This window comes from Elephas maximus, chromosome 3 (genome assembly GCF_024166365.1).
Source record: "Elephas maximus indicus isolate mEleMax1 chromosome 3, mEleMax1 primary haplotype, whole genome shotgun sequence".
NCBI classification, from domain to species: Eukaryota; Metazoa; Chordata; class Mammalia; order Proboscidea; family Elephantidae; genus Elephas; species Elephas maximus.
Genome location: NC_064821.1, coordinates 11,741,553 through 11,764,777, shown reverse-complemented (window position 1 = coordinate 11,764,777; position 23,225 = coordinate 11,741,553). Strand labels below are relative to the sequence as shown.

The 23,225-nt window shown below is 46.0% G+C and overlaps 1 protein-coding gene across 2 annotated transcripts in view; it reads left to right on the top strand.

Moving 5' to 3' along the window:
* INSR (insulin receptor) overlaps window positions 1–23,225 on the top strand; it is a 179,700-nt gene that overhangs the window by 144,754 nt on the left and 11,721 nt on the right. For both annotated transcript variants that reach the window (XM_049876622.1, XM_049876620.1), the window contains 7 exons: window positions 3,358–3,632; window positions 6,179–6,318; window positions 15,569–15,728; window positions 18,569–18,671; window positions 20,263–20,330; window positions 21,062–21,306; window positions 23,102–23,212. In XM_049876622.1, the coding sequence (XP_049732579.1) occupies window positions 3,358–3,632; window positions 6,179–6,318; window positions 15,569–15,728; window positions 18,569–18,671; window positions 20,263–20,330; window positions 21,062–21,306; window positions 23,102–23,212 (1,102 nt within the window). The remainder of the gene's footprint in view (window positions 1–3,357; window positions 3,633–6,178; window positions 6,319–15,568; window positions 15,729–18,568; window positions 18,672–20,262; window positions 20,331–21,061; window positions 21,307–23,101; window positions 23,213–23,225) is intronic.

Below are 23,225 nucleotides of genomic sequence, written 5' to 3'. Positions count from 1 at the left end.
AAGATTGAAGTTGTCAAGGATTTCATTTTAGTTGGATCCACAACCAATACCTGTGGAAGCAGCAATCAAGAAATCAAACGATGCATTGCATTGGGCAAATCTGCTGCAAAGGACCTCTTTAAAGTGTTGAAGAGCAAAGATGTCACCCTGAAGACTAAGGCGCGCCTGACCCAAGCCATGGTATTTTCAATCGTATCATATGCATGTGAAAGCTGGACAATGAATAAGGAAGACCGAAGAAGAATTGATGCCTTTGAATTGTGGTGTTGGCGAAGAATATTGAATATACCATGGACTGCCAGAAGAATCAACAAATCTGTCTTGGAAGATGTACAGTCAGAATGCTTCTTCGGGGCATGGATGGCGAGACTGTCTCAGATATTTGGACATGATATCAGGAGGGACCAGTCCCTGGAGAAGGACATCATGCTTGGTAAAGTAGAGGGTCAACAAAAGATAAGACCCTCAAGGAGATGGATGGACACAGTGGCTGCAAGAATGGGCTCAAGCGTAACAACCATTGTGACAATGGTGCAGGCTCAGGCAGTGTTTCCTTCTGGTGTACACAGGGTCGCTATGAGTCAGGACTGACTCGATGGCACCTGACAACAACAGTCTGCTTTACTTAAGGTCAGCTAGTTTAATCACATGTAACTACTTCATAACATGAACTAACATGGTGTTGCAATGGCTAAACCAAAAGGTTGGCGGTTTGAACCCACCAGGGCTCCCTGGGAGAAAAGACCTGGCAATCTGCTCCCGTGAAGATTTCAGCCTAGGAAACCCTGTAGGGTAGTTCTGCTCTCTCCTGTAGGGTCGCTATGAGTTGAAATTGACTCAGTGGCACACATCAACAACAGAGTAATGTTTGGCCAAACAGCTGGGCCCCGTAGCTGGGCCAGGTTGACACATGACATTAACTATCACAAATAATTAAGGAAAGCACTAAAACCTCGTGGAAAAATAGGCAAAGGACAAGAGGGATTAATTTCCTGCAGAAACACAAAGAACTGATAGAGGGAAAAAGAGCTCCAGTTCGTAGTACAAAGAGATGTGGAATAAGCAGGCGTCATTTTTTTATCCATTAGGTTGAAAATCTAAAAACTCCTGTTAGTCCTCAGTGTTGGTGAGGTTGGTCCTGAGGTGCAGTTTCCAGATCACAGTTTAGCCAAAGGTTTAGTATCCCCTTTGGCTTAGTGGTTTCTCTTCCAGGAATCTACTTTTAGGAACTAATAAGACAATCAGAGTCCCTGGGTGGTAGAAATGGCTAAGCGCGTGATTCCTGAAAGGTTGGCAGTTTGAATCCACCGGAGAGGATGGGGTTGTCTTGAGTTGAAATCAGTTCAGTGGCAACGTTTTGAAAATTCAGTCAGACAATGATTACAGCAATATCTATAATCCAAACTGACTGCCGTCAAGTTGATTCCGACTCATAGCGACCCTATAGAACAGAGTAGAGCTGCACCATTGAGTTTCCAAGGAGCGCCTGGTGGATTTGAACTGCCGACCTCTTGGGTAGCAGCCGTAGCACTTAACCACTGCGTCACCAGGGTTTCCATATCTATAATAGCAAAACAAAAATTTTTACTTTCTCCTATATAGATATTATATCTATAATAGCAAAACAAAAACTGGAAATACCTTCATACTGAAAAATAGGAGAATGGTTAAGCAAATTACGGTTCATGTGTTAGCTGGACTTTTTCACAGCCATTCAATGTTTTCCAAGTTTTTTTTGCAATGCTTTTTTTAATGAGGAGGAAAACCCTAACATTGACAAAAAAAAAAAAAAACACAGAAACTTAAAACATTATGTTGTGAGGGAAATATTTGATGTCATAGAAGAATGCTTCCCATGTAATAAGTGAAGAAAAGTGGGTTATAAAACAAATTTGATCCTAATTATACTCGTGTAATATTTATCTTTCAAAAATTCCCAAAGGGAGCAGTGGACAGTGAAATTAACAATAGTTTAAATTTTCTTCTCTTACTTTTTTTTTGAATTCTTAAATTATTAGGCTATCAACATTTATTTCCTCATATAGTGAAACCTGTGAAGGCCGAAAGCCCACAGGACTGCCTTGTTTTTCCAGGTCGCCGAAGTTTTCTGCCTCTGACAGGGTGTAGTCACCACTTTTCTGTCACTATTAGTAGGAAATATTTGAGTTTTCCTTCTTTGACTGGTTCTGGCTTTCACAGGTTACCGTGTATGTTTTTTTCTGCCCCCATTTACTATGTTAATACCCCACATTTACCGTTGCAACCATTTTATATAGTTCAGTGGTGTTAAGATCGTTCATGATGTGTGCTATCATGAGCACCACTGCCTAGGTCTAGAATTGTTTTCATCGCTCCAAATGGAAACCCTATACCCATTACACAGTCACTTCCCCTCTTTCCTTCCCCCACAATCTCAAACAACCACTAGTCTGCTTTCTGCCTCTACGGATTTGTCTATTCTGGACATTTCATACCAGTGGAATCATACAATATGTGGCCTCTTGTGTCTGGCTTCCTTCACTTAGCATGATTTTTCAAGCCGGATCCTCACTGTAGTATAATCGGAAACCCTGGCGGCATAGTGGTTAAATGCTACGGCTGCTAACCAAAAGGTCAGCAGTTCAAATCCATCAGGTGTTCCACGGAAACTCTATGGGGCAGTTCTACTCTGTCCTATAGGGTAGCTAAGAGTCGGAATCGACTCGATGGCAATGGGTTGGGTTGGGTTGGGTTTGGTAGTATAATCGGTACTTCATTCCTCTATCCATGTGCTCTTAAGGGGGAAAAAAAGCATGCCAATTGCGTACGAGTTTTGGTGGAGCTACCCTTGTGAGTCTGAGTGGTAAGATTGCTTTACCAAGAATGGAAACTTGATCGCTCCAGTTATGCAGGTGGCCTGGATAGTCATCAAAATTAGAGGACGTGTTTCTCCTGTTGAAAGGGATGATGTTGGTTGGCCAGTAGCTTGGGCCATTGGGCCAATGCCTTTGGCAGATCTTCCAGAAAGGCTAACTCTTACACGCTTTTGGCATCTTATTTTTAACTCTGACCCTGGATGGCCTATTAATCTGCAAAATGGAAACCTGAAATCAAGCATGTGAAAGGGAATATATCAGTGTCTGAGGCTCAGTCGATGCCCCTGGAAACCACTCATCCAGCCCTCATGGGATGGGGTGGCCCTGACACTTACCACGTCTGCCAGGGTATCTTGAAAGCCTCACTGGGTTTAATTCCTAGTAATTTGCATTTTAATCCCTGTGCATTCCCCGCCCCCTTGCAATAGTCTTCATTTTCAGCCCGTTATCCCCAGCATTATTCTTGAAGATAATGACTGTGTGTGTCCTCTTGTCATTACAGGCCATCGCGGAAACGCAGGGCCCTTGGCGATGTTGGGAACGTGACAGTGGCCGTGCCCACGATTCCAGGTTTCCCCAATGTCTCCTCAACCAGAGTGCCCACTAGCCCGGCAGAGCACCGGCCCTTCGAGAAAGTGGTAAACAAGGAGTCGCTGGTCATTTCTGGCCTGCGTCATTTCACCGGCTATCGCATCGAGGTGCAGGCTTGCAACCAAGATGCCCCAGAGGAAAGGTGTAGCGTGGCAGCCTACGTCAGCGCCAGAACTATGCCCGAAGGTGAGTCTGCTTGCCCCGGGTTGGCACATCACTGGGCAGGAGACCCAGGCTGACCGAAGGGAAGCCCTCCACACTCTAGGCAGTGTGTATATGAACTTTAACTTACTCACATTTCTCAGGTTTTTAATGACATGAAACTTTAGAAACTATTCACAAGCAATGAGAGGAATAAAATTAAATACGTATAAGCAGTAAGAAAAATAAAATTCATTTAACCCTAAATCCCTGTAATAAGCCCTGTTAACCTCTTGTATCTTCTTCCAGAACTTACCTTTTGTAAAAACGGAATCATGCTGTACAGTTTTTAACACCCTTTTTTGCGGGGGGGGGGGGGCACATAAAAACATACTAATGGCCGTAGATATGCCATTGGTTTTAGTTTAAAGTCTTCTCTCGATGGACATTTGGGTTGTGTTGCAATATTCTGTTTTAAAAACAAGATAAACATCTTTGTGCACTTCTCCAATTATTTCCTTTAAATCCATTTGTAGATCTGGAATTGCCTGCTCAAGGTATATGCAGTTAATAGTATGATGGTCTGTTTTTGTCACTTGGCCCTCCAGAAGAGCTGCACGCGTTTACCTGGGTTAACCAGTAGTAGGAGATAACGGCCTTTCTGAAAGCCAATTCCTGTGTATACGCAGCTCAATTTCTGGACTCTTTCTTTTTATTGTGCTTTTGATGGAGGTTTACAGAGCAAATTGGTTTCTCACTAAACAATACATATATTGTTTTGTGACATTGGTTGCCAACCCTGCGACGTATCAGTACTCTCCCCTTCTCGACTTGGGTTCCCCATTTCCGTTCATTCAGCTTTCCTCTCCCCTTCTGCCTTCTCGTCCTTGCCCCTGGGCTGGTGTGCCCATTTAGTTTCCTATACGTGGTTGAGCTATTGTTTGTTTTATGGGCCTGTTTAATCTTTGGCTGAAGGGCGAACCTCAGGAGTGACTTCAATACTGAGTTAGCTGAGTGTCGGGGTGGGGCTTTCTTCAGTCTCTGTCAGACCAGTAAGTCTGGTCTTTTTTTGTGAGTTTGAATTTTGTTCCATATTTTTCTCCAGCTCTGTCCAGGACCCTCTATTGTGATCCCTGTCAGAGCGGTTGGTGGTGGTAGCCAGGTACCATGTAGTAGTGCTGGGCTCAATCTGGTGGAGGCTGTAGTAGTTGGACTCACTGTTTCTTGTCTTCAATGATTTGTCCATCACTTTTGTACTCTGATACCACACCATTTAAATTATTATCATTTTCCAAATCAATTTTATTGAGATATAATTTACATATAATAAAATGTGCAGCTTTTGAGCATATAGGAAATTCTATGGTTAACACTTACTAATTTTAAAATAAAGCAACATGGAGATGGAGAGCTAGTCCTGAAAATCTCCTGAGACTGTCCCTATCGTGAGATTCCTGTCTCTGTGTTTGTGCTTTCCTCCAATGATAGTAAAAACAGTGATTAGTGTTTTGAGCACTTTCTATGTATCATCCACGTTTGAGGCACTTTTCATATAATAAAACCAAACCAGCGCTATCCAGTAAGCCTCAACTCATGACAACCTCATGTGTGGCAGAGTAGAACTGTGCTCTGTAGGGTTTTCATTGGCTGATGTTTTGGAAATAGATTGCCAGGCCTTTCTTCTGAGGTACCTCTGGGTAGACTCGAGCTGCCAACCTTTCAGGTAACAGTTGAGCACGTTAACAGTTTATGCTACCCAGGGACTCCTTTTGTATAATAACCCCTTTAAATCCAGATAAGGCATGTAGTCTAATCAGTAGTTGTGTACCAAGGTCAGTTTCTTGGTTTTGATAATGTGCTATATTTATGTGGGGTGTTGTCATTGGGGGAAGCTGGATGAAGGGTACACAGAACTCTCTCTTTTTTTTTAAATTCGGGTGAAATCCAGATGACAAAATTAACTGTTTTAATGTGAACAATTCTGTGCATTTTGTATATTCACAGTGTTGTATAACCATCACCACTATCTAATTCCAGAACAAAAAAAGAAACCCCATGCCCATTATATAGTCCCTCCCTATTTCCTGCTGCCTTCAAGCCTTAAAAAAAAAAAACAACCACTAATCTACTTTTCTGTCTCTACGAATTTGCCTCTTCTGGACACTGCATATAAATGGAATCATATGATATCTGGCTTTTTGTGTCTGGCGTCTTTCACTTAGCATGATGTTTTCAAGGTTCATCCACACTATAGCATGTATCAGTACTTCATTCCATTTAATAACTGAATGGCATTCTAGTGTATGGATAAACCATCATTTGTTTATCCATTCATCCACTAATGGACATTTGGGTTGCCTATGTACTATTTTTGCACCTTCTTGTGAGTCTAAAATTATTTCAACAGAAAAAGTATATAAAGAAAACAACACGTTTTTATCTTCCCAGCGGTCCTGTGAGGTGAGTTTTTTAATGTCCGTTCTCTGTAACCAGCTCAAGGTCACTCTTCTGGTGAGTGGTGGGGCTGGAAATTGACCCAGGTATCAGTTGTGTCCCTGCTGTTAACCGTTACTCCCTGCTGCTACTTACAGCCAAGGCTGACGACATCGTCGGTCCAGTGACCCATGAAATCTTCGAGAACAATGTCGTCCACTTGATGTGGCAGGAGCCAAAGGAACCCAATGGTCTGATTGTGCTGTACGAAGTGAGTTATCGGCGATATGGCGATGAGGTAAGGGTCTTGATGCTTAGGCTTGGGCCTTCAAGGCTATCCTTAGTGCTCTCCTTCCTCTGCTTAAAACCTGTCCCAGAGGCTCCCAAAGCAGACTTTTTGTTGATTGCTTTGTCATTCGGGCCTAGAGCCTTGATCTAAACTTTCCTGGAAAATGGGTCAGAAATGTGAACCTACAAATTTTTATTTCTCTCCCCAGTCTCTCATATTGCCTTTCAGCTCTGTCCTACAAGTTAGACGAGGGTAGCCTATGTTTTTGTCCCTTCTGACATAACTGGCTCACTTCACTTTGGAGAGAGTTGTCTGTGTCTGGGAATAAATCACTTGATGCCTTAATATGTGACCTTTTGTTGGGTGCCTTCCCAGAGAAGGTGCTAGACACTGTGCATGGTGCTCAGTGAACACAGAGATCAACAGGAGACAGACCTAATAAGAGTAACAAAATGGACTCAGCTGCTAACCAAAAAGTTGGCAGTTCAAATCCACTCAGAGGCTCCTTGAAATAAAGGCCTGGTGATCTGTTTCTGAAACATCAGCCTTTGAAAACCCGATGGTGCACAGTTCTCCTCTGGCACACATGGGGTCGCCATGAGTTGGGGTTGATTTAACAACAACTAGTTTTGTTTGTTTGTTTGGTTTAAGACATTATCGAGGGCAGTGGTGGTTCTGTGGTAGAATTCTTGCCTTCCATGTGGGAGACCCAGGTTCAATTCCCAGCCAGTGCACCTCACACGTAGACACCACCCATCTGTCATTGGAGGCTTGGGTGTTGCTATGATACTGAACAGGTTTCAGTGGAGCTTCCAGACTAAAGTGGACTAGGAAGAAAGGCTTGGAGATCTACTTCTGAAAATGAGCCAGTAAAAACCCTATGTATCCCAGTGGTCTGATCTGCAACCCCAATCATGGGGACGATGCAGGACTGGGCTGTGTTTTCCATCTCTTGTGCATGGGGACGCCATCAGTCAGGGGCTGACTGGAGGGCAGCTGACAACAAGTGACTATGAAGTTCTATCTCATTGTGAATTTGATTTGCATTTTCCTGAAGGCTAATTCTGGGAAATTAGCCTGGGTAGGCAGTGGGAAGGAGCCCTGGTAGCACAACAGTTAAGTCCTTGGCTGCTCACCTAAAGATTGGTGGTTCAAACCGACTGAGGGGCTCTGTGATCTGGGGATCTGCTTCTGTAAAGGTCTACAGCCTAGAAAATCCTATGGGGCAATTCTGCTCTGTTACATGGGGTTGCTGTAAGTCGGAATCGACTCAATGGCACCCAACGACAACAAGCAGTGAGAACCAGCCCTGGAACTAGGGTAGGGTGAGGGTAGAGGAGCAGATACCAAGGCACATTCTGGACTTGTGGGCAGTGAGGAGGGGAACAGAGTCTGTGGCAAGCACCACGTGCGTCCACTGTGGACTCCCCTAGGTTATTCCTGCAGCTGTGAGTAGCTCATCCTGGTTTGCTGGGACAAGCCCCACGTCCCAACAACCCTGCAGTCCTAGGTAAACCCGGGCAGTTGGTCACCGATTGGGATTGGACCTAACCCTAGCCCTAGCCCTAACCCCAACCCCAGCCTCTAATCCTAGCCCCTGACTCTGACCCTGATCCAGTCCCAACTCTGACCCTAACCCCAACCCCAGTCCTGTCCCTATCCCTAACCCTAACCCTACTTCTCCCACTGCCTATAGACCCTCCAGCTTGTAGGGCCAAGCATCCCTAACAGGAATCCCACTGCAGCCTCTGCCCCACACAGCCCAACCCCAAGCCCAGCCAGACCTACCGTATTAGCCCTTGAGGGGAGCAGAGAAATGGGGGAGACATTCAGGAGAGAGTTGGGAGCTTGCTTTTAAAACATCTTTTCGTAAGCGAGACTGGACAGTTGCTTCTAACTTTTTCCTTATTGCCTAGCAGTATTTTCATAAAGAAAAAAATACCATAGAACTTTTTTTTTTTAACACAGTTTATACCTTTGGGGTATGATTTCACCAGTTTTCCAAAATTCTCGCCAGTATTTGATGGAAGGTAATTTAAAAACAATTTTTTTTTTTTTTTGGCTATTTCAGCAGACAAAATCATCTCTGGGTGTTTTCTTAGCATTGCCTCTGAGTATCGCCGTCTGCGAACCTGTCCTTAGAGTTGCTCGTCCTCTCACCACGTCCCCCGCCCTACGCTTGGATATCCTTGCCCAAGGGAAACCACCCCTTCCCTGGAAAGATGTCCACTTTTTGTGAGTTCCTGTCCTTTGCCCCAGTATCTTTTGGAGTTTTGACCCTTTTCTCATCTCGTAGTTTGTTAATTTGTTTATTTGTATTTAGTAAGAATTATTGTTGTTGGGTGCCGTCGAGTCAATTTTGAGTCATAGTGACCCCATGTGACAGAGTAGAACTGCTCCTAAGTTTAGCTGTAATCTTGACAGAAACAGATGGCCAGGTCTTTTCTCTTGCAGAGCTACTGGGTGGGTTCCAACTACCAACCTTTTGGTTGGCGGCCGAGTGCTTAACCATTGTGCCACCAGGGGTCTTTTCAGTAAGAGTATGTACATATAAAGGTCCCTGGGTGGCCCGGAACAGTTTGCATTCATCTATTAAGCTAAAGGTTGGCAGTTTGAACCCACCCAGCGGTTCTCCAGGAGAAAGCCCTGGCAGTCTGCTTCGGTAAAGGTTACAGCCTTGAAAACCCTATGGAGCAGTTCTACTCCGTAACACATAGGGTTGCCATAAGTCAGAGTCGACTTGGTGGCAGTGACGTTGGGTTTTTTGTTTTGTTTTTTGGTGTCTGTGTGTGTGCACGTGTGTGTGTGTGCGCGCGCGTATAAAGGACCTCTTGTGGTACAATGGTTAGCACTTGGATGCTAACTGAAAAGTTGGTGGTTCGAACCCACCAGTGGCCCCACAGGAGAAAGACTCCCATAAAGATTACAGCCAAGAAAACCTTATGGGGCAGTTCTGCTGTATCACATGGGGTCACTGTGAACCTAAATCAACTTCACGGCACCTGATAACGACAACGCATGTATGAATCTCCATTCAGATATCATGTGCTGAGAAGAAAACAACAGCTCTTATGTAACATTCTGAACGGGAATGCATAACCTGAATCCAGCTGTGAAGAAGCAGCATACAGACCCCGAAAACAAAACATTCCATTCTTTAAAAATGCTGATGTCACATTTGGTTAGAGGAATTTAAAACATAAAAGTTCGTATAATTTTATTAAGTAAGTGTTTATCCTCTAGTACAGATAGAATGGCGACCCCACAGGTGCAGAGTAGAACTGCTCTGTAGGGTTTTTCAAGCCTGAGACCTTTCAGAAGCAGATTGCCAGGCCTGTCTTCCCAGTGCCCCTGGGTGGATTCAAACCGCCAACCTCTCAGCTTGTAGTTGAGCACATGGGATTGCTGAAAGCTCGAATCGACTTGACAGCAACTAACAACATCATATATAATAGGGTAAAGTTAAATTTTAATTCATCACATCTTGGTCAAAGGTTCTCTGGCAGAATCCTGATCAAAAGGGGGAAAATGGAGAACAGAATTTCAAATTCTCACATACTCCAGACTTTCTGGAGCCATGGGGTTGGATGAACCCTGAAACTGTTGCCCTGAGATAATCTTTAAAACTTAAACCAAATACTACAGCTAAACTGGTTAAAAAAAAAAAAAAAAAAAAGTCTGCTCTGACCATTATGCTCTTTTAAGAACTATCTATATGGGGTCAAGTTGACAACAGCAACCGGAGGATTAGATAGGAACCTTAGGGGCAGTGAGTTTATGTTAATGGGGGAGGAGCAACTCAGAAAAGGGGGATGAGAGTGGCTGCACAACTCAATACGATCAGTGTCACTGAGTTGTATGTGTAGAAATGGTTGAATTGGTGTTATGCTGCGTATGTTATCAACAACAACAGCAAAATTTTTTTTTTAAACCTAAATTTTAATTCATCACTGTTCACATTAGGGTAAAGAAGGTGGATTTATAAAGTACGAATTCTTAAAGCTTTATCACATGGAAGATTTCACGATAGTATGTTGTAACAAATCAAACCAACTTAGATTATAGGAAAAAAGATTAAAAAAAAAATTTTTTTGAAACCTAAAAACTAGTTTCTTCTTTCTTTTCTTAAACCCATTGAGTAATATCTCCCCTTTCTTCTCCCCTTCCCCCCAGCTCCTTGTGACCAAGAGTCTACTTTGATGTCTATAAACCAAAAACCCATTGCCATCAAGTTGATTCCGACTCGTAACCACCCTAGAGGACAGAGTAGAACTGCCCCATAGGGTTTCCAAGGAGCAGCTGGTAGATTTGAACTGCCGACCTTTTGGTTAGCAGCCGAGCTCTTAACCCCTGTCTCACCAGGGCTCTGTACATTCTAGGTATTTCATTTAAGTTGGATTATACAATATTTGTCCAAACTAACATCATGTTTTCAAGGTTCATGTTGTAGCATGTGTCACTACTCCATTTTTTTTTTTTTCTCACGTTTGCACAAACTTTTATGTGATTGGCATCTTCGTCTTTGATTGGGCTTTGATTCTTGTTTGGTTTTTGTGTTTTAGTGTCTCCTGAGAGCACTCCTTCCATTATGGTCCCTTCCTGGTCCCCACCCTCGAGCTGTCTACATTTTCCTTTTGTCCCGGATAGCAGCTACCTTTGGTTTCTATATTTGCGTATTTGTCCCACTCTGTTTGGTGACTCATCCGACTTGGAAGAACCTTTGGACTGGAGTCCCTCCCACCCCTCAGCCCCCACTGCCAGCCGGTTTGTTTTCTAGCTGTTCTTGTCACATGGTGAGCTTGGAAGTTTTTACATTTCTTTCTCTCCCCCCATCTCCTCCCCCTACAATTTTCCAGCCCAGTTCACTGCATGCGCTATTAGCCTGGAACTGTTTCAGAAAGTTTTCAGAAATTTTGGCCTGACGCTTGCAGGTTTTTGTCGTTTTATTTTGCAACAAGCCTCGTGCCTCTCACAGTAAGCTCTGGGCTTATCTCTAGTTCCATGTTTATCACAAGGGTGCGTGCTCCACTTCATTTCTCCTCCTCTTGCCAGACTTTGAGGTGAATCCCGACCCTTTTTTTTTTTTAATTGTGGTGCAATATATATAACAACAGCAAAACTATTCTAACCATTTATTTTTATTTACTTTTGAAACTATTGTGCTTTAGGTGAAAGTTTACAGTGCAAATTAGTTTCTCATTGAGGAATTTATACACAAATTGTTTTGTGACATTGGTTGCAATCCTCACAATGGGTCAGCACTCTCCCCCTTTCCACCCCGGGCTCCCTGTGTCCATTCTTCCGGTTTTCCTGTCTCTTCCTGCCTTCTGGTCTTTGCTTTTGGGCAGGTGTTGCTTCTTTGACCTCATATACTTAATTAAACAAAGGCGCGTGTCCCTCCTGTGTGCTTTGTTTGTTTTATAGGCCTGTCTAATCTGGCCGAGAGGTGAACTTTGGGAGTGGCTTCAGCTCTGAGTTAGCAGGGTATGGGGACTATCATCTTGGGGGTTCTTCCAGCCTCTGTCAGACCAGTAAGTCTGGTCTTTTTTTGTGAATTTGAATTTTGTTCTACATTTTTTTTCTCACTCTGTCTGGAACTCTCTATTGTGATCCCTGTCAGAGCGGTAGGTGGTGGTAGCCAGGCACCATCTAGTTCTTCTGGGCTTAGGCTGGTGGAGGCTGTGACTGGTGTGGTCCTTTAGTCCTTTGAACTGATATTTTCCTTGTGTCTTCGTTTTTTTGTTCTCCTTTGCTAACCATTTTTTAAGTGTACAATCTAATGACATTAATTACAGTCCCTGTGTTGTGCAACCATCGCCATTGTCTATTTCCAAAAGTTTTTCATCTCCCCAAACAGAAACTCAGTACCCTTTAAGCTCTAGCTCCCCCTTCCCTCTTCCCCAGCCCCTGGTAACCACTAATAAACTTTCTGTCTCTGTGCATTTGCCTATTCTAGATATTTCACACAAGTGAGATCAGACACTGTTCGTCCTTTTACGTTTGTCTTATTTCACCCAGCATATTTTTTTGTATTTCTATTTTTATTGTGCTTTAAGTGAAAGTTTACAAATCGTTGGCCTCTCATACAAAAATTTATATATACCTTGCTATATACTCCTGATTGCTCTCCCCCTAATGAGACAGCACACTCCTTCCCTCCACTTGCTCCTTTCTTGTCCATTCAGTCAGCTTCTGACCCCCTCTGCCCTCTCATCTCTCCTTCAGGTAGGAGATGCCAACATAGTCTCGTGTGTCTACTTCATCCAAGAAGCTCATTCTTCACCACTATCATTATCTATCCCATAGTCCAGTCCAATCCCTGTGTGAAGAGTTGGCTTTGGGTATAGTTCGTGTCTTGGGCTAACAGGAGGTCTGGGGACCATGACCACCAGGATCCCTTCTAATCTTAGACCATTAAGTCTGGTCTTTTTAGGAGAATTTGGGGTATGCATCCCACTGCTCTCCTGCTCCCTCAGGGGTTCTCTGTTGTGCCCCCTGTCAGGGCAGTCATCGGTTGTAGCCAGGCACCATCTAGTTCTTCTGATCTCAGTCTGATGTATTCTCTGATTTATGTGGCCCTTTCTGCCTCTTACCCAGCATAATGTTTTAAAAATTCGTTCATGTTGTGGCATGTATCAGGACTTCATTCCTGTTTATGACTGATATTCCATTGTATGCATACTACCACGTTTTGTTTATCCATTCATCTATTGATAGACGCTTGGGTTGTTTCCACCTTTTGGCTGTTGTGACTAGCTGCAATGAACAGTGATGCATAGGTAGACCGTAATGATGATTAAAAAAAAAAAAAATCAAAAGGCAGCACCTTGGGAAGAAAAACCCAAACCACACCAATTGCTGTCAAGTTGATGCCAACTCCGGGTGGCCTCATGTGTGTCAGAGTAGAACTGTGCTCCATAGGGTTTTTGTTTGTTTTTCTTTTAAATGATATTTTATTGTGTTTTCAGTGAAAGTTTACACAGCGAATTTGGTTCCCATTTAACAATTACTACACAAATTGTTAAAACTCTGGTGGCATAGTGGTTAAGTGCTATGGCTGCTAACAAACGGTCAGCAGTTTGAATCTACCGGGTGCTCCTTGGACACTCTGTGGGGCAGTTCTACTCTGTCCTCTAGGGTCGCTATGAGTCGGAATCAACTCGACAGCAATGGGTTTGGTTTTTCTGGGTTTACACAAATTGATCAGTGACATTGGTTACAGTTTTCACAATGTGTCAACATTTTCATTAATTCCTTTCTAGATGTTTCATTTCCAGTTATCTGGTTTCCCTGTCCCCTTATCTGTCCATCTTTGCTTTAGAGTAATTGTTGACCATTTGGTCTCATACACAGTACTCATTCATGGGTACTGTTCTTTATTTTATGAGCCAATCTGTTATTTAGCTAAAAGGTGACCTCAGGGAATAGTTTCGGTTCAAGGTTTAAGGAGTATCTCAGGGTGATAGTTTCAGGGAGTCCTCTAGTCTCAACCAGTCCATTAATTCAGAACTTTTTAAGAATTTCAGTTCTGTTCCATGTTTTTCTCCCATTTTAGCAGGGATCAATCTATTGTGGCCCTAATCAGAATGGTCAATCGTAATAGCCGGGCACCATCTAGTTCTTCTGGTCTCAGGGTAGATGAGGCCGTGGTTTGTTCCATAGGGCTTTCAATGGCTGATTTTTCAAGTAGATCACCAAGACTTTCTTCCTGGGTGCCTCTGGGTGAGTTCAAACCACCTCTGGGTAGGTTTGAACCACGAACATCATCTCAGTCAGTAGTCAAGCACTTAACTGTGCCACACAGGGACCCCTGTGGGAAGGAAGCAGCTTTTTATTTGTCCTTAGGCATCAAGCCCATCGAACCGTTTGGTGCTAATGCAGAGACCATGTGGGTCCCTTCTTTTCCCCCTGTCTCTAACTTGCTGGAGTCCGGATGATAATATCCCACCGTGGCTTCAAGGAGGAATTTGTAGCCAGGCGATTCTAGGTGCCAGGGCTGACTCTACCACTTACCAGCCAGGAGATTTCAGACAAATCGTTTAATCTCCTAAATCAGGGGTCAGCAAACCATGGCTCTCAGGCCGAATCTGGCCTACCACCTGTTTTTGTATGGCCTGTGAGCTGAGAATCATTTTTACATTTTAAAATGGTTGAAAAAAAAAAATCAAAAGGAGAATAGCATTTCATGACATGTGAAAATTATATAAAATTCAAATTTCAGTGTCTGCAAAGTTTTATTGGCACGCAGCACCACCATTTGTTTATAGATATTGCATCTTATATGGCTGCTTTCACGCTACAGTGGCAGAGTAGTTTTGACGGCGACTGTCTGGCCCAATAAGCTGAAATTGTCTCTGGCTCTTTACAGAAAGAGCCAGAAATAGTTTGCCAGCCTCTGCCCTAAGCTGTGGTTTTGTCGTCTCCAATGTGAGGATAGGAGTGTCTGGATGGAGCAAATGGTTAAGCACTTGGCTGCTAACCGAAAGGCTGCCGATCTGAACACCCAGAGGCACCTCGGAAGAAAGGCCTGCCTATCTACTTTTGAAAGATCACAGCCATTGAAAACACTATGGAGTGCAGCTGCAACTTAATGGCAACGGGTTTTTGTTTTTGTTATTTTGTTATTGTAAGAATAGAGGGCCGTGGTGGTTCAGTGGTAGAATTCTCGCCTTCCATGCTGACGACCTGGGTTCAATGCCTGACCAAAGCACCTCATGCACAGACACCACCTGTTTGTCAGTAGAGGCTTGCGTGTTGCTCTGGTGCTGAACAGGTTCCAGCGCAGCTTCCAGACTAAGGCAGACTAGAAAGAAAGGGCTGGTGATCAGCTTCTGAAAATCAGACAGTGAAAACCGTGTAGATCACAATGGTCTGATATGCAACCAATCGTAGGGGTGGCGCAGGACCGGGCAGCATTTCACTGCGTTGTGCGTGGGGTCACAATGAGTCGGGGCAGACTCAGGGGCAGCTGACAGCAACAACGACAACATGAGAAGAAGAGTATCTAAACCACAGGGTTGCTGTAAGAATTGAATGAACTGATCTAGGCCAAAAGCTTGGTTCCCGGCTCAGGAAGTTTGGCTCTTACCACTAACGTAACCCCTGGGTCTGTTTCCTTATCCACAGAGCTATGGTTCTCTTACTCCACGTTGTCATCCCCGAGTGGGGTCCAGCCTGTGAAGGCCCCGCCTGGAAGGGACCTTCCCCAAAGGACACAGCACAGCCAGCTTCCTCATGCCCTCCTCACCTTGTCTTCCAGGAGCTGCACCTTTGCGTCTCCCGTAGGCATTTTGCCCTGGAGCGGGGCTGCCGGCTGCGAGGGCTGCCCCCAGGCAACTACAGCGTGCGCGTGCGGGCCACCTCCCTGGCGGGCAATGGCTCCTGGACCGAAGCCACCCATTTCTACGTAACAGACTACTGTAAGTCTCCATGGCAACTTGGGTCGGTGGGGTCTGTGTTTGGCCCCGGAATGGGTCGGGGTAGCTTGGAGACTGCAAGTGCTGAACACTGGAATGGTTTCAAGAGGTTTTCAGAGCTGGCACTGGGCAACTCTGAATCAACACCTTAACTCCTGTTACTATTATGTCCATTTTTATTATGAGATGAGCCCTCCCCACCAAGATGCCCACCCCCCAAGCCTTGGATGGAGTGGAGCTTCCCAAGCAGGAAGTGCTCCCAGCGTGCAGTCAGCAAGTGTTGATGATGGACGGGCGAGTGAGCCAGATGCGGTGGGGCCAGTGAGGCTGGGAGAAGTGGGGAAGGCTGAGGTAGTGAGGGAGGACTTTCTGGAGGCAGTGACATCTCAGCAGAGACCTGGAGATTGAATGAAGGAGTGGAGCCAAGGAGGGAGAAGGTCAGCTTGGGCTTACCGTAGCAACCCAGACACTTGAATGAGCAAACACACAAATGACTTGGCAGAGGTGAAGATTGCAGACCGGGAGAAGCAGGAGCTGGGGTGTGAGGGGTGAGGTGGGACTTTCCTGTGCTGGGAACTGTGGGAGAGCAGACAGTGGGAAATGGGGCTTGCAGGGGTGGTTCTGATCAGAGTCAGGACTGGGGCCAGACGAGCGAGGCACCCAGGGTGCATAATGGAAGGAGTCGCTCACCCCTTGGGGAGGGGCCACCCCTGCTCTTGCAGGACCTGGAGCGGAAGCGTCTCCTCCAGTTTTGCACCCTGGATGCCCCACCTGCCTCACCCTAATCCCAGCTCTGGCTCTGATGGCAGCTGGAATCTGAGGAGTGGGCAGGACTGTAGAGTCTGAGAAGCACAGAAAAGGGACAGCAAGGCTCAGATTTTGCCCTCCATGCCCCAAACTATAGAGACCACTTGGTACAAGCCTCTGAATTCACCCTACCCCTGAGGAAGGAAGTCGAGACAAGAAAGGGGCCCACAAACGGAGCACGTGACTGGACGGTTTCCATTTCTCTTGTGCCATTCAATCGCCCACTGCTGACAGAGACATTCTGTGTGCCGGGAGCTCCCCAGGACAGAGTGAGGCCATTTGCTGTCACTTCAGAAGGAGGAGGAGGGGAGGGTTCCTCAGAACCATGCCCTCTGTGGAGGGCAGTGTTGTGCAGTAGTTAGCGCTCGCTCAGCCAGCCCCAGTTCAAATCCCTGTTCTGCCCTTGAGCATCTCTGTGACCTCGGGCAAGACCTCTCTCCTCTATGAGCTTTTGTTTCCCAATCTGTAAATCGAGATTCCTCAGAGCACCTACCTCCTTGTTTTAAACCAAAAAACCAAACCAGTTGCCCTCGAGTGGATTCCAACTCATGGCGACCCCCGGTGTGCAGAGTAGAACAGCTCCATAGGGTTTTCAAGGCTGTTTCCTTTCAGAAGCAGGTCACCAAGACTTTCTTCCTGGGTGCCTCTGGGTGAGTTCAAACCACCAGCCTCTCCGTTAGTAGTCGAGTGCGTAAGCGATTACAACCCCCAGGGGCTTCGTCCTTGGCTTCTGTGACAATTAAATAAGGTCGTTGTGTAAAGCTCTTGGAACAGTGCCTGTTCAGTAAAGTGTTATTTTAAAGACCTGAAAGGGCCGAGTTCTCTCCTCAACTCTTCCTGGGCTTTCAAGAGTCTGAGTACATGGGCATGTCTGTATTTACAGACAATTCAGCCACGCATGGAAGTTTTAAAAAATGAAGAAGCTGCTTAACATTATTCAGCAGCTTTAAGAGGCGTTCTATGGGAAATGCACTTTTCTCTGCTTAGCCTGGTGCTCATCCTGGCAACCAGGACGCCCACAAAGCTGTGGTTTTGCAAAATATTTTTTTAATGGAAGTGAAATTCACAGAACATAAAATCAGCCGTTTTACAGTGAGCGGTTCAGGGGCATTTAGTACCTTCCCCACGTTGTGCAGCCACTACCTCTGCCTAGTTCCAAAACACTTCCCCACCTGACAATCAAACTGGAGTCCCTGGGTGGTGCAGACAGTCCAAGCACTTGGCTGCTAACTAAAGAAGGTTGGCAGTTTGAGTCCACCCAGAGGTGCCTTGGAAGAAAGGCGTGGTGATCTGCTTCCACAAAGATTCCAGCCAAGAAAACCCAACAGAGCTTGGTTCTACTCTGTAAATACGTGGGGTCGCCAAGAGTGGGAATCAACTCGCAGCGGATCTGGTTTTGGTTTCCCGTTAAGTGGTCACTCCCCATTCCCCCTTTGCCCCAGCCCCTGGCAACTAGCAAAGTGCTTTCTGTCTTTTACTCTGGACATTTCGTGTACATGGAATCATGTGATCTGTGGCTTTTTGTGTCTGGAACAAAGCTGTTAATGGTCCAGTTGCCCAGTGAGGATGGGCAGGACCTTCTGGCACCCACAAGACACTGACTGGGGAATTGTTCCCCTGACAGGGGTGAGGTGGGATCTCGACCAGCTCGAGATAGTGCAGTGGAAATCATGGGGATCCTTGTTCAAAAAGTATGAAGAATTTCCAGGTGGCAGCAGTGGAGTGCTGAGCTAAGCAAGGGGTCCTGTGTGACTGTCCAGGCCACCTGCCTGTACCACGGGCCCTGAGAGGAGGTGGGAAGCAGGCTGGTGATGGGCTGTGGTCTGGCAGGGGCGTGCTCTCTGGAATACAGACCTCCCAGCCTGCCAACCAGCCCCAGTGAGCCGTTTCAGGGTTGCCGGAAAATAAGGGTCTGGGAGACAGCAGAGAGAGGCCCAGGGACAAGAGGAGAGAGAAGGGATGAGGATAACCCACCAGTACAGGCGTCAAGAGACTGATGCTGGCGATTCCACCTTTATTTTCTTACTCTGTTTCAGTGGACGTCCCATCAAATATTGCAAAAATCATCATTGGCCCACTCATCTTTGTCTTTCTCGTCAGTGTTGTGATTGGGAGTATTTATCTATTCCTGAGAAAGAGGTGAGTGCAGTGACTCTGGGGAAAACACACGCACAGGTGGGAGAATGACCTGTTTCCCTGAAGATTACAGCCCAGGAAAGCCTCTGGGGCAGTTCTGCTCCATTACGTGGGCTCCGTATGAGCCAGAATCCACTCAGCGGTGCCAAACAACAGGTATAGACAAGGGTACCTGGGCGGTGCAAATGGTTAACACCGACTTGGCTGCCAACCAAAAGGTTGGAGGTTCAAGTTCACCTAGAGCTGCCTCAGAAGAAAGGCCTGGCAATCTGCTTCTGAAAAATGAGCCACTGAAAACCTTATGGGGCACAGTTCTACTCTGACATAGATGGGTTCACCAGGAGTTGGACTCGACTTGACAGCAACTGGAAAAAAAAAAAAGAGCAACATCTAAAAGCTGTTCACCCAGCAGAGTGGTGGAGCCAGCTGGCAGCAGCTCACAAGAAACAACTGTTAAATTTTCAGGAAATTCGCCAGCCAGTTGTTAAATATGACCATTGTTAAAAATTAAGTAACGTAAGCTTGCCTTTCACTGGTGGTGCAGCGGTTAAGAGCTTGGCTACTAACCAAAAGGCTGGCAGTTAGAATCTACCCGCCGCTCCTTGGAAACCCTGTGGGGCAGTTCTGTTCTGTCCTGTACGGTCGCTATGAGTCGGAATTGACTGGACGGCAACAGGTCTTCACCTTTGTGAATACTTTGACGCTGCCCAATTCAAATCATATCTTTTCACAATAAATATATTCTGGGAGCCCTGGTGGCGCAGTGGTTAAGAGCTTGACTGCTAACCCAAATGCTGGCAGTTCAAATCCACCAGCCACTCCTTCGAAACCCTGTAGGGCAATTCTGCTGTGCCCTGTTAGGGTCGCTATGAGTCAGAATCGACTCCATGGCAATGGGTTTGGTTTTTTTGGTTTAATAAATATTAAGAACTCATCAATTCCTCATTGTCTTACTTAAAACCTCTAATTGCTGTGGAGTCGATTGCAACTCATGTGTCGGCGTAGAGCTGGGCTTCATAGGGTTTTCAATGGCTGATTTTTCAGAGGTAGATTGCCAGGCCTTTCTTCCAAGTCGCCTTGGTTGGACTCGAGCCTCCAACTTTTTTAGTTAACAGCTGAGCATGCTAAAAGTTTGCACTATCCAGGGACTCCGAGACAGTTGCGCAGAGAAGCATAAATTGCAATAAAAGCCCCCCGTGGTGAACAGTCCTATGTTGGTGCACCAAAGTAGCTGTTTGATGAGTTTCCACTCAAAACATAAGTCCCTGCCCCAGCCTGTATCCAGGCTGCTGATAAGTGTTTCTGTTTGCTCTGGGGTGGAGTTCCTGGGTTGAGCAAGCAGTTAAGCACTCAACTACTAAGTGCACCCAGAGGTGCCTCAGAAGAAAGGCCTGGCAATCTGCTTTCAAAGGATCACAGTCTTGAAAACGCTATGGAGCACAGTTCTACTCTGCACACATGGGGTCGGGATGAGTCAGAATTAACTCTGTGACAACCATTTTGAGTTTTCGGTTTTTGCTTTGGGAGGGGGTTGTAAACTCCCCCAGAGTTCCTGGGACTCTTCAGTCCATGTGGTTTCATTTTTCTCACCCAGGCAACCGGACGGTCCATTGGGACCGCTGTATGCTTCTTCAAACCCTGAGTACCTCAGTGCCAGCGATGGTGAGTACCGTACCCTCCCCTGCTGTCCCGGTGCCATTACCATCCAGTGAGTGTCACGTGGCTGCAGTTGGCTGGCTTATAAGCCAGGGCTGGGTTGTCCAGGACAGCCTCACTCACATGCCAGGTGGCTGGTGGGCTGGGTGGCCTCAGCTGGGACCATGTGGTCAGCCTTTAGCAGGCTAGCTGGGGCATCTTCGCTTGTTGCTCTGGTGGTTCCCAATAGCAAGACAGGCCAAGTCCCAGGGCAAAGGCCCATTTTAGGCCTCTCTTGGGTCCATCTCACTAATGCCCATGGGCCAAAGCAGATCACATGGCCATGCCCAGATACAAGGGCTAGGGGAATAGATTCCCCCTGATGGGCGGAGCTGCCAAATACTGTAGCCTTTGTTTCAACCTACTACAACTTCTCACCCACCCCCTGGGCAATTTGCAGAAACCACAGCCTCCTACGGGAAGCTGCACCATCTGTAGCAAGGGTTCTGAAATCAGACAGAAAAAATGGGGGTACAGGATCAGCTCAGCCCTTCTTGGCTCGGACCCTGGATAAGTTGGGGCTCCTTCCTGAGCCTCTTCCGTCCTCTCCTCGAGGGCAGGTCCTGAATCTTAGAAGTCACTTTCAGGAGCATTTGCAGGGACTCCGATTCGGGTCAGGCTGGCCAGGGCACGGCAGTGGGCGAGGAGGGTAGCCCCAGGGACCCGCCAAGGACGCTTTCTAGATGAGTGAGGAGTAGTGTTTCCCTGCTCTGTCTACGTGCCTGACGAGTGGGAGGTACCCCGCGAGAAGATCACCCTCCTGCGCGAGCTGGGCCAGGGCTCCTTCGGCATGGTGTACGAGGGCAATGCCAGGGACATTGTCAAGGGCGAGGCGGAGACCCACGTGGCAGTGAAGACAGTCAACGAGTCAGCCAGCCTGCGAGAGCGGATCGAGTTCCTCAATGAGGCCTCTGTCATGAAGGGTTTCACCTGCCACCATGTGGTGAGTCCTGTGTTTGCCCTGAGGTCCAACAGAGGCTTCAGTCCATGCCTCCCCTGCCTCAGCCACTTCCTCTGGGTATGCTGGGTGTGGACCCCTGCCCCACCCCGGCCCCCTCCAAGCATCCTAAAGGTCACAGGCCATTCTCCAATCCCAGCCCCTCCCATTTCACCAGAAAGCAAACTCTATCGTTGTTCTTTGATGCCGTTCAGTTGGCCCCGACTCATGGCAAGCCAGACTGTTGTGATCCATAGGGTTTTCACTGGCTAATTTTTGGAAGTTGATCGCCAGGGTTTTTCTCCTAGTCTGTCTTAGTCTAGAAGCTCTGCCGAAACCTGTTCAGCATCATAGCAACATGCAAGCCTCCACTGACAGATGGGTGGTGGTTGCGGATGAGGCTCATTGGCCGGGAAGTGAACCAGGTCTCCCAAACCAGACAACATTTATATGTGTGTGTGTGTGTGTGTGCGTGTGTGTGTGTATACATATGTGTATAATATATATTGGAAACCCTGGTGGCGTAGTGGTTAAGTGCTATGGCTGCTAACCAAAAGGTTAGCAGTTCAAATCTGCCAGGCACTCCTTGGAAACTCTGTGGGGCAGTTCTGCTCTGTCCTCTAGGGTCGCTATGAGTCGGAATCGACTCGACGGCACTGGGTTTTGGTTTTTTATAATATATATGTGTATATATATATATGTGTATAATATCGGAATCGACTCCACGGCAATGGGTTTATGTGTGTGTGTGTGTATATATATATATAAATATATGTCTGTATCTATGTCTATATATGAAGCCCTGGTGGTGCAGTGGTGAAGAGCTCGGCTGCTAACCAAAAGGTCAGCAGTTTGAATCTACTGGCTGCTTCTTGGAAACCGTATGGGGCAGTTCTACTATATATACGCCTTCTCACTTATTGACTGTCTTGTTATCTGACATTTCATATTTATGACTGTAGTAAAAAATCTACATCCAACTATTTTGTGCACTAACAACGTATATCTGGCAGTAACGAATGCCAAGGTGTGAGGCAAGAGTAATGCTGGCCGTGATAATTAAGGTTATGTGTCAACTTGGCTGGGCCATGATTCTCAGTGGCTTGGCAGTTACATAATTTGGCAGTTATGTAGTGATGTAATTTGGCAGTTATGTGATGATGTAATTTGGCAGTTATGTGATGATGTAATTTGGCAGTTATGTGATGATGTGGTCATCCTCCATTTTTACATAACACTGATTTCACATAATGACCTGGTTTTTGGAACCTAACCATGTTGATAAGTGAGGGAAGGGTGTGTGTGTGTGTGTGTGTGTGTGTGTATATATATATATATATATAGTGAGAGAGCCCTGGTGGTGTAATGGTTAAGTGCTCAGCTGCTAACTGAAAAGTTGTCGGTTCAAACCCACCAGCAGCTCCACGGGAGAAAAGACCTGGCAATCTGCTCACGTAAAGATTACAGCCTAAGAAACCCTGTAGGGCAGTTCTACTCTGTCATATAGGGTCTCTATGAGTCAGAATTGACAGCACACAGCAACACACATGTGCGCACACACACACAGATTTTTATAATGTTATTACACATGTCATCAAACATTGTAGTAAAATGATACTGTATATTATAAAGTTATTACAATAAAAGTATTATTATAATAAAACACATATAAATAAAACCTTAATGGATAGAAAAAGGGAAACCTATCCAATGAAAAGACAAGCAAGGAATATGAATAGGCAATTCACAGAAGAGAACAAAAAAGAAAAAGAATGACAAGAACCCCATGCTTATGCCGCAGGTCCGCCTCCTGGGGGTGGTGTCCAAAGGTCAGCCGACGCTGGTGGTGATGGAGTTGATGGCTCACGGGGACCTGAAGAGCTACCTCCGTTCGCTGCGGCCAGAGGCTGAGGTGAGCTGCCTCC